At 39.9% G+C, this 17,812-nt stretch overlaps 1 protein-coding gene across 1 annotated transcript in view; it reads right to left on the minus strand.

Moving 5' to 3' along the window:
• The window catches only part of BBOX1 (gamma-butyrobetaine hydroxylase 1), a 124,793-nt gene that overhangs the window by 12,678 nt on the left and 94,303 nt on the right, over nucleotides 1–17,812 (minus strand). Inside the window, exon 6 of the mRNA XM_089654962.1 lies at nucleotides 4,961–5,066. Coding sequence (XP_089511088.1) covers nucleotides 4,961–5,066 — 106 coding nt within the window. The remainder of the gene's footprint in view (nucleotides 1–4,960; nucleotides 5,067–17,812) is intronic.

The raw sequence follows: 17,812 nt of genomic DNA on the forward strand, positions 1-17,812 counted from the left end.
CTAAAAGATAAAATAGCAAAACCAACTTTTGCTGCAACGTTGAATTTTAATCCAGAGATTTCCCCTGCAGTTTCTGCCACTAGATGTCCTCGGTCTGATGGCCAGCATCATTCAACTCACTTCCTCTGAGCCCAGGTTGTTGTGGATCCACCCCAGCCTGTGACTTGACAATGAAAGAAGAGGCAACACAGTGATGAGCTCATCTTTCCATCACTTTGCTTTCTCCTCCTATCAGCATGCTTCTTCCTCTCACACTTAAGTCTTTCTATACAGGGACCACAAGAGACTGATACCAAGCATAGCGCAGACTCCTGTACAGGTTTGTCCCAGGTTCTCTTCCCATTTGGGGCCCCAGGCAGTCAGGCACACAACACTTGAACAGTCTCTCTCACAATAACCAGGCAATGGAAGTCTTTTTATGCTTTATTGCTGGTTAAACTTGGATGGGGTACAGAGGAGCTTTGGGATTTTCCAGAATTTAGTGCACAAAGTATTTGGAGGACACTCTTTATTCTGTCTTTTCATCCCCCCACCCCCCTTTGCAGAGACTAGAGACACCAGCATTTCTGGGACTTCCAACAGGGCAGATCCAACTTTAGCAACACTGACACAGTCACACAAGGGGTTAAACAGCAGACAGGCACCAGGATCACAGTTCCAAGCCTCTACTCACTGTGTCTTCAGATACTTGTATACCTCCTGTCCAATACTGACTAGACACTGTAGTGGGAATCTCCAGGCTGGATCCTCAGTGAACCCCCTTTACTTGGCTTGGAACTGCCTTCAGGAAGATAGGCCCCCCAGATCCCACTGAGCTGGAACCTTAAGAAATAGTCTGTAATAGCCTTGGTGAGCTCTCTGCAGGCTTCAGCTAACCAGCCCAGAAGGGCAACAGCCCTTCAGGCTGGGATCTCCTCCTCCAGGACAAGAAACCTGCTGTTTCAGGCCTCACACTATTTATTTCCTTCTCAGCCACCTACTGAGCACTCCCCCCTCCAGGGAATGGCTGGGGCCTCATGAATATTGAGGCCCAGAGTCTGCCTCTTCCAGCCCACTACATTCTAGAACCTACTAGAAGGCAGGGAAATAGTTGAGCCTGCAGCCCGTGAGACCCAAAGCAGCCAAAACTAATTACACACTGCTCCACTGTGTGCAGAGGAGCCAAAAAGAATACATTTACCTGAACCTCCCTAGCAACTTATTCTAGGAGGGTGCAACACAAGTCATGTCCAGGTATTTATACTGTAAATTAGTTAAGGCTTGTTTACATGAGCAGCACTCTCTGAATACTTATTTCTCTGGATTTCTTTTTAGGGGTTGGTAGAATGTTGTCTTCCAGGCATTTAGGAGGCAACACTGGGAACAGGGATTTTGAAAGTTGTTGCAGCACAGTCCCATTCACTTGGCAGTGGTACTGCCTGCCCAAACACAACCTGTTATAGAAATGCTGCTATCCTGCACCACAAACATGGCAGCATATACTAACATGACCCATGTAGGTTGCCATCTTGGCAGTCAGGGGTGGGGGTGGGAGGGTATGGGGTAAAACTGCTTTTTTTAACACTCCCCTGCCACCTATGTAATAAAGCCATTCAACCTGCCTTATTTCCTGGCTGCGGGATGTCCCTGGCTAACCTCTTTCATTCACTGGGTTTCAGTTCTTTTAATCCTGGAGATTCAGCATCACATGTGGGTGTTAAATATAGTGATCTGCATGCAAATTCAGCCTGTCAAGGAACATCCATTCCTCCAGTCTGACACCAACCCATAAAGACATTTTCATATTGGCATAACTCTCTTAATAGACAGACCACTGCTTACATCAGGTCTGAGGGTCCTTAAAGTGGAACTACAGGCAAAACTTTTTGTTTCCATTTTGGATAGAGTAATGGAGGGTTATAGCCCCTGTCAGTTTATTTATTGCCATCTGTGTCCCACTGGGGAGATTCACCTTCACCTGTCCCATATCCAAAACAGGAAATGAGAAAATCTCTGTAAATTAAGGGAATTTCTTGGGGACCCCCAGATCACTAGAACTAATGTCCCCATTAGAAATTTTCCCCTCTGTTACTTTTCTAGTGACAACCCAAAAATTTGGGGTTTCTTTTACTTTCACTTTTGACGATAATGGTAAACAGGACAAATGGAGAGGGTGTATCACCCTAATGGGGGCACAGAAATAAAAATAAAAACATAACAGGTGTTCTAATCCATTTCTACTTTGCCCAAAACAAAAAAAAAGTTTTGCCTTTAGTTATACTTTAAGTGGCGTAGTGATCAATGTTTTAGGAAGCTATGTGCAGCACCCTGCCAGCCCCTTCCTCCAGCCATTATACAATGCATATTGGAGCACAGAGACCCAATGATGACATCACAGAGTCTGAATTAAGGTAATTAACAATTTTGTTTTTAAAAACTCATTAGGTTGTTAAAGGTGTAGGGAGGAACTCTGGCAGGCAAAATATAAGCAGAACAAACTTCAGTTTTAAAACAAAATTCAATTTTTGTTGAAGAAAACTATATCCTTCCTATGTCACTGCTACACACTATAAGGATTTATTGAATACCTGTTACTGTTATAGCTCCCTAGTTAATGGAACAGACTATTCTTTTTACACTTGCAAATCTTTCAAAATAGGTGGCAAGATGTGCCTTTAACACAAATACATCAAAAAGTCAAAAAGTTGGAATAAAACATCCAGTATCCCTTTGGAAGTGCAATGCGTTGTGTAAGTGTCTCAGCAAAGACGATATTACCAGTGTACTATATCTGGACATTGAATTTCACTATTTCACCTTCATCTTTGACCTAACACCTTGCTCAGTGTAGACATCTGGGAGAGACAGTGAGCCAACTACAGGAGCAGGGGGACGAATGTTTATGCCTAGATCTGCAGAAGACATTTCTGGTGCCAGTGGGGAAGTAATATTATATGAATGAAAAAAACAAATCTGACAACAATTTTTGTCTTATGACCCTCTCCTAACTGGACCTTCTGGTAGATCACAAGCTTAATAATGGCATGCAATGTCAAGCTGAGGTTTCTAAAGTGAGCAAAATCCTCTCTTGTATTAAAAGAGGTATAGACTCCAGAGAGAGAGATATCATATTACCCCTGTACAAATCATTAGTAAGACCTCATCTGGAACATGCAGTTCAGTTTTGGGCACCAATTCACCAAAAGAACATTGGGGAACTGGAGAAAGTACAGAAAAGGGCAACTAAACTGATACAAAGCATGGAGGAGCTCAGCTATGAGGAAAGATTAGAGGAACTGAATGTATTCTCTCTTGAGAAGAGGAGATTAAGGGGGGGATATGATGAACATGTAGAAATACATCAGTGGTTCATATAGTGATCTCGGTGTAGAGCTGTTCACCCTGAGGTCAACACAGAGGACAAGGGGGCACACTTTACATCTGGAGGAAAATAAATTTATTCTCCAAACACGGAGAGGTTTCTTCACAGTGAGAGCTGTGAAAATGTGGAATAGACTCTCTCAAGAGTTGGTTCTGGCCAGCTCAGTGGATTGCTTTACAAAAGGCCTGGATTCTTTCTTGGATACACAGAAAATAACTGGATACTAGCATTTATAGGTAAAGTTGATCCAGGGAATATCCGATTGCCTCTCGGGGATCAGGAAGGAATTTTTTCCCAGCAGGAGCAAATTGGATCATGCTTTGCTGGGTTTTTTTGCCTTCCTCTGGATCAGCTGTGGGTATAGGATTATAACTTTTTTTTTTTCTATGGTTGAACTGAATGGACTTTTGTCTTTTTTTTCTCCCAGACTAACTATGTAACTATGTAACCATCTTTTGTCTGAAGTACCCACAGTCACCACGAAATTTAAAGTGCTGTGTGACAATTATCTTATGTCTATAATCTCATGTGAACTGCAGCACTATAAAAGAGATTACTCATATTAAGGGGGCACATCCTAAAAAGTCCAATCCTAAAGTCCTGGGAATTATCCCTTAAAAACATAGAGAAATCCATGCACAAAAATCCTTAAGTGTATGATGGACACCAACCACCACCAACTGATCTGGATGTACACTCCCTGGACAGTAGGACCTTGCAGACATAGAGGTTAATGCACATTTGTTTCCAACATGGAACACTTTAAATGTTCCACTGTTCCCCAGTCTACAGGACTCATCCTATCCACAGGGAAAAAAAATAGAGAAAGGCTCCAAATAGTGTGATATTGTTGATAAGTTTTATTAACTTTATTAACATAATGAAGAAACAAATTTTAAAAAGCTAGCTAAAATTTACAGTGTATGCTGTCGGCAAGACTTCCGAAAGTGAGTGACATCAGTCCACTAGCTCCATGGTGGAAAGTTTAAAGTACAGTAGTTCCGACATTTTGTTCCAGCATTTTAGTAGTCTCTTTTATAGCACCGCAATTCACATGAGATTACATAGAAGGACTTTATATATCATTCTTTTTTGCTTGCTGCTTGTATGTATTAGCGTGGGTTGATCTATCCAATTTGTATCTTATCTCTATAGGTAAAATATACTATAAAATGTGGATATGTAAACCTAAAAATTAGAGTGATAGATTTTTAACAGAAATAGCCATAATGGCAAAAAAAAAAAGACATAGGAGTTAGATTATCAAATTTATAGGTTGAAAAGGGAATATAGATGTGGTACTCACATATTAACTGACAGTCAAACAAGTGTACAACTATACAGTATGTACAATTCTTGGCTATTTGAATGCTTAAAATCTGTTGTGGGACTTGTATGCACCCTAAGTGCATCCAGTACCTGACAAACTTGAATGTACACCATTTTCACTATAAATGATTTTCTAATAAGGCCATTTATACTCTTCCCCCTTTGAAGAGTGGAAAGAAATAGCTCATTGACCTAAGAAAAGAAGATGAAGGTTTTGGGTAAATATAGCCCAATATGATACATATCAAAGGCAAATGATAAAGAACTTACTCCTGGAGGATACTGGAGAGCTGGATAATCCGTGTGTAGACTTAATTTTCCAGATGTGTAGGCCACATTGTTGGCATCTACTTTGTCTTGAACATGCCAAGTGTATCTGTAAAATAACCAACCTTTATGACTATAGTGCAAAATTGTGATCTGATTATATTTTTACTTACCCTGCTACACAGAAATAAAATTTACAATTTTAGGTATACCTGACCCAACACTATTTCTTACTTATTTTGTACAGTGTTAAAAAACCCCATCAAACCAAAGAATTACAAGACTATATATCTTTAAAGCAGTCCCTAAATTTATGTTGATATCCTAGTTAGTATTCAGTTATGAATAGTACATTCCGGAGGCTGATTCCCTTGCACAACCATGGTCTTAATTGCAACAAATTTAAAGTATATGTAAAGGCAGCATTTTTTACATTTGATTATTTTTACTTTCTTTTTTACATTTTGAATAGAGTAGGGAAGGTTTATACCCTTTTCAGCCTTTTAATGCTGTCTGTTCCCCTGCTGTGGATATTCACCCCATTATTTGTCCTGTTGACCATTATCACTAAGACGTAAAACTAGGTAGTGACAAGACAGGTAGTGAAGGGAAATCTGCCCAGTGGTAAACAGACAGCAAAACATTACTTGACAGGGATTGAAACTCTTCCCTCCTTTATCTAAAATCAAAAAAACTAAGTTTTGGCTTTATGTAAATCTTTAGGAAAAAATATGGCTACAGAATGTCAATAATTGTAGGAAAAGGAGGGCAGCCACTGTCCCACTAAAACAGCATACTCAAAAAGGTGAGGGGAACTTTTAGACTTGCAAGTACAGTCGGATGGAGGAAAGCTTCAAACAAGCTCGATGGCTCTGGTGAGGCAGCACCCAACAGTAACTCAAACCATAGAAAGACAAAAAGGAGCGCCAGACCAAAATCAGATAATAGAGTCCATGATAGATTTAATTGTTGATAAAAAGTCATATTAAAAAAACCAGCATGTTTTGGGAGCAACATCACTCCCCCTTCATCAGGGCCCAACATGGGATCAAACTTGGATGGAAACAGAGAAAACAGTGACCTCACAGATCTATAATAAAAAGAGAGAGGGGCGCCAGACTAAGCACAGTATTGCCAATTGTTTAATAGCACACAATGATATGTAACTCACTAGATACAAGTGGGTCAGAGGCATGGATAGCAAGTGAACATCATCCTGGTGGAGTTCCGGAGGCAGAGAGGAGAGGGTGGATGGACATTTGGGGACCCTACCCTCTCCTCTCCTCTCTGCCTTTGGAACTCCACTAGGATGACATTCATTTGCTATCCATGCCTCTGACCCACTTGTATCTAGTGAGTTACATGTCATTGTGTGCTATTAAACGATTGCTAGTTCTGCATTTAGTCTGGCACCCCTCTCTCCTTTTATCTTCTAATACAGAGTCCAGCTTAACTCTTAGGGTGCTGCCTCATGATGGTGCTGTCTAATAACTGACTATCTCCATACCATTAATGGGACTTTAAGTTTTTATCCCCATCTCTCCAGCGCCAATAATTTACCTCTTGTTACAGATCTATATTAAAACCTGTATTGACTGCCCAGAGGTGCCACTACTACACAGAGGTTGTCCTGCAGTGATCCCATTGATCTATGCATTGCTTTCCCTGCAGCATTTCAGGTCTGTTCCATCCACATCAGGGACAGGTGGTAGACCATGGCAGACTCCAAAGTGGCAAGAGGCCTTTGGCCACCATCTTAGTCAGGTTCCTTCTTAAGGGAACAGCACCATCCTTTTGCATCAGGGATTTGTCATTTGGAGAGTTTCACCTTTCTTGTTGATGCTACAAAACTCCACTTAGAGCACTCCAACATTGACTTTGTGCTTCAACGCTGGCCACTGACAGATATTCACCACTTGCCAGTGAGAGAGTGACAAGAAGGGATGGTGTCTTTAAAGCCCCCTGTGTGCATCTCCCATAATTAGAGCACCCTCTTAAGTCAGGGTCTATGAGGTCTAAACGTCGCCCCTTAAACCAGGTTGTTGGGTCACTTTTTACTATAATTCTGTAATCAGCCCATTTGAAAACTGTTAGGGGTACAACTGTTTATTGCCATATTTTCCACTGTTGTTGCCTGAATCAACAACCCTACTTGCAGCCTCGATGTGTCAGAGAGTGCAGTACTGTCCAGTGAGTCGTCTGCACCTAGAACAGGGGAATCCAAAGTTCCAAACATTAGCAGCTCCTTCTGAGTTAAGCATTATTAAAGACTGCACAACGTGATGAAGTAGCCTGATTTAGCCATTAAATAATGTAATCCTACCAGACTTAAATAAGGGTTTTTAAGTTTAAGACATTATATAGCCCTGGGTGCATGTAAATATGTTATTACGGCTGGAAAGTTAGGACTAAAAGAACTCCATTGACGTATGTGCTTTCAATATAACAGAATAGAATATCATTTCCAGGAAAAAAAAACTTTGCTTAGCTTATAAAGGTACCATTCAGTTATTAGTACCGATATTAGTTCAATAGAGTAATATAGATGTATACATGTATGAATCCCAGATAACTCTTTTGTGACTGAAAAATGGATAGCCAGAGAAGATCATAAAATACTAACTGATTCATATTTCTGAGTGTTCCCTGAAATTGTACAAGAAATCCTTGGTACGGCACCTTCTGAATGCGGCTAAGGCCTTAATTCCCAGATACTGGAAGACCGCTCATACCCCCTCCATCCAAGACTGGATAAGAGAAGTTAATGTCATTCAGGAATTGGAACGCACGCTGGCTATGACTGATGACATGGTAACCAGATTCCACAAATTGTAGTCCTTTTGGTATGCGTTCACTTTTTTCAGAAAAGTATAAGAGGCTGATGGGCGATTAGCTTTTTTCTCTCCTGGACGTGCGGGTCATGCTGGTGAATTTTTGACACCTTTCACAGGGATGGTCCTGCCCTTACTATTGTTATTCTCCTGCTTTCACTACTAGATTTTCATTTTCTTGTGTTCATACACTTCTTTATATCTGCCTTAACAATTGTACCTGCAAATTGTAAACGTTTTAATATATGAACGCTTTCTGCAGAATAATGTTTCATTATGCTACTGAGTTTGCTCCGAAACTAATTTGTATAATTGTGTACTACATGATACGATATTATGTCATGCCTCCTTGCAGTTCATTTCTGTTCATATGTTCTGCTTTTTGTCTGAATAAAAGCCAATTGTAAAAAAAAAAATTCTAACTGATCCAACAGTCTCTGAGTTGAGAAAAAAATGGGTATTCGTCTTTGAAGTTACTGGCTGGTTGTCATCATCACTCATGCTGCAGTAGAAATCACATCTAAACATACCCTTCCCATTTATTGGTATTCTCTGGCCCTTAACAGAGAAGATCAAGCTTGTCTGCACAGTCACTAGTTGATAGTAATGACAGACAAGAACAACAAATTACAGGTGCTTGGAATTACCACTGGATATATGACTAGGACTGGCCATAGACAACAGTGTGTCTGGGTGTGCAGACACAACGTAACTGTTTTCAGATGTCGGCATTGCCAGCTTTTTGAGTGAGCATGAAAACATGACCACACTGAGGTAGGTAGATACATAGGTACTAGTTAACACAGTTTATTTTTGTTTAACAAAATTTCCTTAATATGAAAAAGATTTTATTAACAGAAAAGGGGAATAACTAAATATGGCAAATCTCATAGTATAGTTTAATGTGTTGATTTTCACTTTTATAAATATACCATACTTTCAGACAACTAAACCCAAGAACAAAAATGCAATATATTGCAGCTTACTGTCCTTAGATGTAGTGAATGCATTAGTTTTCTTTTTTTTAAACTAAGAACATTTTCAGCAAATATGAAAAACAGCTGTTCTTGCGAGAGATTCAGTGCCCTTGTGACGCTCTCTGAAATGTACCAAAGCTATCGTCCTTCTTAGCTATCCTCTGTAAACTATCAATTGCCCTTTCCTAGTGTACATCCTCATGAACACGGGACATTTTGATAACGCTGGTAACATTAGCTGTGTAAAGTCACGTTAAAAACCTGAGTTTTTCAGCTTTTTTTAGCATTTTTGCATTAGCGTTTAGCCACGTCTTGCCACATTTAGCAGACTTTTTCCGCATTTGCGTTTTTAGAGTTTTTTTTTACCAAAAACAAATACTTTTTTGGGGTAAAAAAATGGTGGTTTGTGGCATTTTACCACGTTTTGTCGCGTTTAGCAGAGTTTTTCTGCGTTCGCTTTTTTTTAGCGTTTTTTTCACAAAAACATTTTTTTTGTCAAAAAAAGTCCAAAAAAACGCTGGTTTGCGGCATTCTACCATGTTTACCAGAGTTTTTCTGTGTTTGCGGTTTTTTTAGTGTTTTTTTACAAAAAAAAAAAATTTGGGGGGGTCAAACAAACATCCAAAAATGCTGGTTTGCAGCGTTCTACCATGTTTTGTCACGTTAACCAGAGTTTTTCTGTGTTTGCATTTTTTTAGGTTTTTTTTACCAAAAAAATAATTTTTTGGGGTCAAAAAAACATCCAAAAACGCTGGTTTGCAGCATTCTACCACGTTTTGCCGCATTTAGCAGAGTTTTTCCACATTTGCGTTTTTAGCTTTTTTTTTTACCAAAAACAAATAATTTTTTCGGGTCAAAAAACATCCAAAAAATGCTGGTTTGCGGCATTTTACCACATTTTGCCGCGTTTAGCAGAGTTTTTCTGCATTTGCATTTTTTTGTGTTTTTTTTACAGGAAAATTTTTTGTCAAAAAAAGTCCAAAAAACGCTAGTTTGCGGCATTGTACCACGTTTTGCCGTGTTATTCAGCATTAGGGTGTTTTTACAGCTAAAAAACTCCTGTAGAAACCCACTAGTCCTGGGTTTTTTTTCCAACCAAAAAACGTCCCAGCCAAAAAACATTGATTACAGTCTATGTGTGGACACATAGGATAACATACTGGGGCGTTTACTAGCTGTAGAAAAAAAAAGTTAAAAGCCAAAAACAGCAGCTGTAAAAACGTCAAGTGTGCATGAGGACTCATGGAGATGAAGAGATACAGACGTAGTTTGAAGTCCGTATCAGCAAAATATCCCAGGGTGACAACCAAGAGAAGGGGAGCAATAACATAGCCACCGAGGGAATGGAAGTGTGTTATTTGCAGGATTACCAGGTGAAAAAAAGGAAAAGAAGCTTGAAAAAAGAAAATGAATGCAGCCACCACACCAGGGAGTAATAAACTGCAATATAATACATTTTTGGTTTTTGGTTTAGATACACTTTAATACAATGCAAGTCTTATCAAAATGCAGGGGATCAAGAAGAGACCAGAAGAAATGTTCAAGTACTGCCTATATTTATCACTCTTATTTTGCAGCTAGGCCTACTTTATAATATATTTATTTCAGGTATTTATATAAGGCTGACAATTGTTTCAGCACTTCTCATATTGTACATTCACATTAGTCCCTGCCCTTGAAGCGGTTACAATATAAGGTCCATACCTCATATACAGTGTATATACTGTGTGTGTATATATATATATATATATATATACATACACACACACACTAAGGCAAATTAAGACAGGATTCAATTAACCTCTCAGAAATCTTTGGAGGGTGGGAGAAAACCTGTACAGGCACAGGGAGAATATGCAAACTCCATGCAGATAGTATCCTGGCAAGGCATAGCCGCTAAGCCACTATATCTGCTGCAACCACTAAGCCTGAATATCCATCAATACTCAGGGCTGGTTGCCCATGTCTGCAGTTGTTAGGTGTGATTTGAACAAAGGTTCTGATCAGGTCCGCCTAGCAGTTTTTTCAAGTGGACTGATCAGACCCTCCTTTCACCCCTATGGTCCGATGCGTGTAAACGGACTTGTCTCTGTTTACACTTGCCTACCTCCAAACTGAACTGGTCCTCTTAAAAAAAAAAACAGAAGGGGATCCATCCCCTCCATCTAGGTTGACTGGATCAAACGGCAATTGCATGTAATTTTGTTATATTGCCTTCAGTTCTGCATTAATCCGGTTCTGAATATGAGGTCAGCTGGAAGTACGCTCCTGGCTCCTGAGGATGTCAACTTTTGATGACGAAACATGTATGGTGGTACTTCCGGCTGATGTCATATCTGCAACTGAGGGTGCACATTGGCCATCTTTGGAGAGGGTGCTTTCTGAGTTTTTAACAGGCTGTTGGTGTTTTTTAATATGTAAGTGCAATATAATCTATTTTTTTGGGGCTAAGCATACTTTCGCTATCTACAACGGGTGTCAGTGTTAACAACAGCCCAAATGCAGGTCACAAACTCAGTGCTTTTGCCTGCACTGGAATGCACTGCGTTTTTTAACCACTTGCCCTCCTGAGGATTTTCCCCTCTTCCTGACCAGGCCATTTTTTGTGTTACGGTGCTGTGTTACTTTAATTGACAATTGCATGGTCATGCAACGCTGCACCCAAATGAAATTTACAGCCCTTTTTCCCACAAATTGAGCTTTCTTTTGGTGGTATTTGATCACTTGTGCGTTTTTTTTAATTTTTTGCGCTATAAAAAAAAGACCGACAATTTTAAGAAAAAAAATATATTTTTGATTGTTTGCTATTAAACATGTCCAGTAAAAAAATAAAAAAAATCTAAGTTTGTCACAAATTTAGGTCAAAATGTATTCTGCTCCATGTCTTTGCTAAAAAAAGGAATCCCAATACGTGTAAATTAATTGGTTTACGTGAAAGTTATAGCATTTAAAAATGGCGGTATAGATACTGGAATTTTAATTTTTTTTATTTTTACTAGTAATAGCGACGATCAGCAACTTATAGCGGGACTGCGGGACTGCAACAGACATTCTGACTATGGGGGAAATTGACTTGGTGTCACTGACATCCCCAGTGACACCAATACAGTGATCAGAGCTAAAAAAAAAGCACTGACACTGTACTAATGGCACTGGGCAGGAAGGGGTTGCCCCCTGCCCGGAAATGCAAAATTATGTTTATATACGTGATTTTGCGCCCCCATGCTGCCCTGTAGCAGTATTTCTGCTATAGAGCAGACGGGAAATGATTAAAGTAGTGCATGCATTACTTTTGGTGCAGTCTGGCATGATTTTAGCCCATTCAAATGAATGGGCTGAAATCACATCACACCCGGATGTTCCTATCCAATTCATGGTGTGAACCCACCCTAAATGGGAGAGAGGATCCTGTCATGTCCATACCAGTCACAAAACATGTTACATTTTGTAAAAGCAATAGAAAAACTTTTGTCAATGAAGAAGAGACAAGAAGAGACAGGCCCATGACGGGATCTACTTCAATGTACTCTGGTAGCACCCAGATATGGCAGAGTTCCCCTTTAAACTGTAACATTTCTAACAGTATCTGCTTGCAAGGTTTTCTGCTCACTTCTCCCCTCCCTTATTTCCTTTGAGTATTATGTACCAGCTTGTAGCTAGCGTTCTTATCTGCAGCTGATATTCAAGGTTATTCTGCAGCGTTTAGAAAGCCTTTTGAAAGTATAGAAAGTGAAAGCAGAAATGTATGCATTGTGACGTAATTGTTAATATGTATACTCTGTGAGATGTTTTTCAACTCACTTGGCTTTGCAGGCATGAGCCTGGCTGGGTAACTCAGCGCTGTTTTAATAATCACTTGTTTTCCTCAGAATTCCATGTCCGGAGATCTCTGGTTTTCCAAAATTGCTACTACAGTACCACAGACCCAAAAGTGAAGTTTCTTACAGAAGCCATCAGCCTGCAGGACATGGGACATTGCTCTTCACTGGTAACTTAAATGGCTGCACCTGTAGCAAAAAAAATGTAACTAACCTTTAGCTTTAACATATCTGATTCTAGGCCCACTTTAGACAGTGATGCAGGTCTTTAAGAATCACAAAATGGATGTTTACCAGGTTTTGAAAGGAGTTTGTGATATAAAAAGTGTCACATAAATTACTATGAGACGTATATTTTTATGAGCTGGTTTATATTCTCTATACATACATTTGTGCAGAAAAATAATTTTGATGTCTACTGTACGTTCTCATCATTTACAGAGAACTCGCTGATCAGGAAGGAGGACAGGGTACTGTTTTTCTTCACTTACACATCCTCTAGTATGCTGCTATTCCTTTTACCTCTTCTGTATTTAATACAATGTGACCACTTCACCGGTAGCACAGACTTACAATGCACACTTTGTACTTTCTCGCAAAGAAAGTGCAAATTTTACACTCAAACAACTCACCTTTCTGTGTACACTGCATGTAACATTCTCTCCCAGCCTACTGCAGACTGAGCTTCCAAACATTAAGTTGACCTCCACATGTCTGTCCACAAAAGGCCTACTGAACGTAGCATTCCTGTCCTATTCCGCTAATGACCACTGTCAAATTTATCAATTTCAATGCGCTAATGTTTGAATAAACGGTGTCTTATATTATACAAGAAAATATACTTCTTTGACTTCTGAAGCTACAAGCAAGCCAAAAGTCCAAAAAAGCAAAAGCTTTATTTGTTGACTTACACTGAATTGAATTCCACTTTCTGGTATAGTGAAGCACTTGTGACATAGCCAGGACCTTACAGGTGCCCCCTGGGAAGGATACATCACCAGTGCCTTCTAGGGAGAACTGTCATGCAGAGATTTTCAAGCCAATACTTTTTTCTTCTACTAGATGCCCTCATTCTGATGGCCGGCATCATTCAACCCACTTCCTCTGAGTCAAGGTCAAACTAGATTTGCCCTTGCTTGTAGATGAATGGTAAAAAGGAAAAGCATCACAGGGATTAACTCATCTCTCCTTGTTCTGCTTCTTCCTCACACTGGAGCCCTGCTCTACAAGTCAAATTTAGGTTCTTAAATCAGGTGAATTTGAAAAAATAGATATAACGATAACTAAAGGCAAAACTTTTTTTTATCTTTAGACAGAGTGGGAAGTGATTAGAACACATATTAGGTTTTTATTGCTGTCTGTGCTCCTGTTAGTGAGATACATCCTCTCTAATTGTCCTGTTTACTGTTATAATTGAAAGTGAAAATAAAAGAAAATCCCATATTTTTGGTCTTTCTCAGAAAAGTAATAGGGGGAATCTTCCAATGCAGACACTTGTTCTGGTGATCCAGGGCCCCAAGGAATTCCTTTACACCTCCTGTTTGACTATGGTACAGTGTTCTGTATATCATCATTGTTGACTAGAGAGCCACCTACTGGGTGTTCACTGCAATTGTAGCCTTTTCAGAAATCAGAAAACAGGAAGTGTTTCATATTTTGTTAAATAAAGTTTCCATCCACCACTGCAGTGCCATTTCAGCTTCTAGAATAACTCACCAGTGAAGGCCTCCTTTCTCCTTTTGATACACATATGCTTGTCTATTCACTGTTTGTTAAAGCTCCGATATATATCTAAATTGCATTTTGAAGTATTTTATGTAATTTGTAGGTAGTAATTTGCACGGAAATTTGTTCATTGTATGCATTTGTAAAAGAAGTGTCAAAATATATTGTAACCTCAGTTTAACCTGCAGTTTTACAGAACTATTCACAGAAGTAAATTCAGTTTTGGAATGAAAAACATCACTGCTTCTGTCAGTTTTGTTAACTAGCTGTCAGATAACTGTTAGTAGGACAGCATAATAAAAAAGCATACGTATACCAGGAGAAGATAAAGGAGCTTCATTCAAAAGTGAAAGAATCCTCACAAAACTGTACTGTGGACTGTACTCCACTTTTATTCATACATCATGGATCCCGATAGGAGTGTTTATATTCGGCATCAAACTTTAGAGGCCTGGTCAGAGACCAGGTCTCATATGTCTGGCTCCAGATATTTAGTGTGTTCCAGCAGATCATCAGTCTGTTCTAAAGTCAGAGCAAAGGCAGAAGTAGCACTAGCAGAGGTCTTTTACGCTCAAAAAGAAACCAACTCGATGAGGCAGAAAGCAGAGTTGGAAAACAACTCTGTGAGGCAGAAAACCGAGTTGGAAGCTAACTCCTAGAGCTAGAAGCTAGTATGTGTGAGCTGCAGACACAAACGGCAGCAGCATCAGCAGGAGATGTAATATACGAAACTGTGATTGGTTCAGAAGGAGATCCACTCCAAGATCTTGAGAAAATAGCAACCCACCATCCAGGAATATATACAGAACCATGCTCCAGACCAAGTTAAATCAATCCTATCTCAAACACAATTCCACAGTTTCCTGATGTGACATACCAGCCGCCCTATCCAGATATGCCTGAACTGCACCTAGCTCTTCACAGTAACTGAAACTCTGAATACTAACTCTGAAAATGCCCTAGCTCCAAGGGTACACATTCAAGAAAGTGAAGATTATGCTAACCCTCAGCATCCATCATGTGACCTGGGTTTCCATGCATCTTTCTTCAGAAATGGCCCTTTAGGATCCTTAGAGACAACTGATCTAGCAAAGCACATAATTCAAAGAAAATTAGTGAGCAGTGGGCTACTAACATTTGATGATCACCCTGAGAACTATTGGGTATGGAACACATCTTTCCAAGGCATCACTAGAGATCTCAATCTTACTGCTACAGAGGAACTAGATCTGCTAACAGTGTGACTTGGACCAGGGTCATCTCAACAGGCCAAGAGAATCAGGTCTGTACACATTCATGATCCAGCTGCTGGGGATAAAATGTTATGGCAGAGATTGGAGGACTGTTATAGCAGCCCTGAAGCTATTGAAAATGCCCTATTGAAGAAACTGGAAGACTTCCCCAAAATCGCTAAAAAGACAATCTAAAGTTTGGAGAACTTGATGACATGTTGTTGGAGGTCAATGCAGTCAAAACTGAAGGCCATTTACCAGGATTGCGATACCTAGACACAGTCCATGGGATTAAACCAGTAATTGAATAGCTCCCATGCAGGCTGGAAGATAAGTGGATTTCTCAAGGCTCTAAAGCCCCATACATACGATGAGAATATTGGACAAATGATCGTCCTTTTTTTGTATGCTAGTCTCATATCAAAAGTGAAGAAGTTACTAAAGTTATGAAAATTCTTGTACAACAGAATAAAAATTCGGAAGTGATGTAATGTATTTGTATTGTATTTTTGGACGAAAACTATACTGATTAAATGAAAATCATACGATCTGGTATCATGCGAAAAACAATTTCATGCTTGTCCTTTCAAATAATTTCGGATGAAAGCTGTGTACTAGCAATCAGAGTATCGTATGATCGCTTCAGAAGCGGTATTTTATGTATGATTTTCTGAACGTGTGTACTAGGCTTAACTAAGGCTTTGCCTTGGATAATGATCGAGGCTGAAAACCTGAGTGGATCGTAAAGACTGTTTACTGTGACAAGGATACCTCTCTGTGTGTATGACTTCACCTCTCTAGACACTTGAAAGGTAAAACTGTCGATCTGGAGTAGGGGTCTCCAAACTTTCTAAACAAAGGGCCAGTTTACTATCCTTCAGACCTTAGGGGGGCTGGACCGTGGCCATTGGGAGTAGAAAAGGTCCTGACGTTAGTTGGAAAAAGCAATGCCCCATTTTTGGTGTCTTAGGAATGGATTATGCCTCATCATTGGTGTCACTGGGCCCCATTGTTAGTGTCACTGGGAGAGATTGGTCCACATCATTGTTGTCAATGGGAGAAATTGTCCCATCGTTGGTGTCATTGGCAGGAATTGTGCCCCTTCACTGGTGTCAGTGGGGGGGAATTATGCTCCATTGTTGGTATCAGCTGGTGACATAGTGCCCCAAGGGCAAAAAGCAAGTAAAGGACCGCATCTGGCCCCAGGGCCGCAGTTTGGAGACCACCGATCTGCAGATTCCAACTTACTCCTAAACTCTACTGAAGGGCAGAGGATCGACACCTAGAACGAGGTCTTTTAACTCTTTAGCTCTGTCATGTGCAGAAAATGCTTCCATTAAAGACCTTCTATTGGATGCCATCTTGTGTAGCTTGAGATTTGATCCTGCACGCATCTCACTAGCTCTCTGCAGGAGACCGATTGCTTCGGCTTCAGTAGGCACAGAGGTAAGTCCACCATCTACGCAGAAATTTCCTAAAATGAACGCTTTTTCATCTTCTCTATACTCACTCGCTCCCTGCTTACAGTGAATATAAAAAGTCTACACACCCCTGTTAAAATGTCAGGTTTCTGTGATGTAAAAAAATGAGACAAAGATAAATCATTTCAGAACTTTTTCCACCTTTAATGTAAACTGTAAACTGTACAACTCAAAATCTTTTAGGTGGAGGGAATTAAGAATAAAAAATTAAAATAATGTGGTTGCATAAGTGTGCACACCCTTAAATTAATACTTTGTTGAAGCACCTTTTGATTTTATTACAGCACTCAGTCTTTTTGGGTATGAGTCTGTCAGCATGACACATCTTGACTTGGTAATATTTGCCCACTCTTCCTTGCAAACACTCCAAATCTATTATATTGCGAGGCCATCTCCTGTGCACAGCCCTCTTCATATCAGCCCACAGATTTTTGATCGGATTCAGGTCCGGGTTCTGGCTGGGCCATTCCAAAACTTTCATCTGCTGGTGAAGCCATTCCTTTGTTGATTTGGATGTATGTTTTGGGTCATTGTCATGCTGAAAGCTGAAGTTCCTCTTCATGTTCAGCTTTCTAGTAGAAGGTTTTGTACCAATTTTGACTGGTATTTGGAACTGTTCATAATTCCTTCTACATTGACTAAGAAAAACAGCCCCAAAGCATGATGCTGCCACCACCATGCTTCACTGTGAGCATGGTGTTCTTTTGGTGACGTGCAGTGTTGTTTTTGTGCCAAACATATGTTTTGGAATTATGGCCAAAAAGTTCAAACTTGGTTTCATCAGATCATAA

Source organism: Staurois parvus, unplaced genomic scaffold, assembly GCF_062004578.1.
Source record: "Staurois parvus isolate SC_StPar_1 unplaced genomic scaffold, SC_StPar_1.0 ptg000818l, whole genome shotgun sequence".
NCBI lineage: Eukaryota > Metazoa > Chordata > Amphibia > Anura > Ranidae > Staurois > Staurois parvus.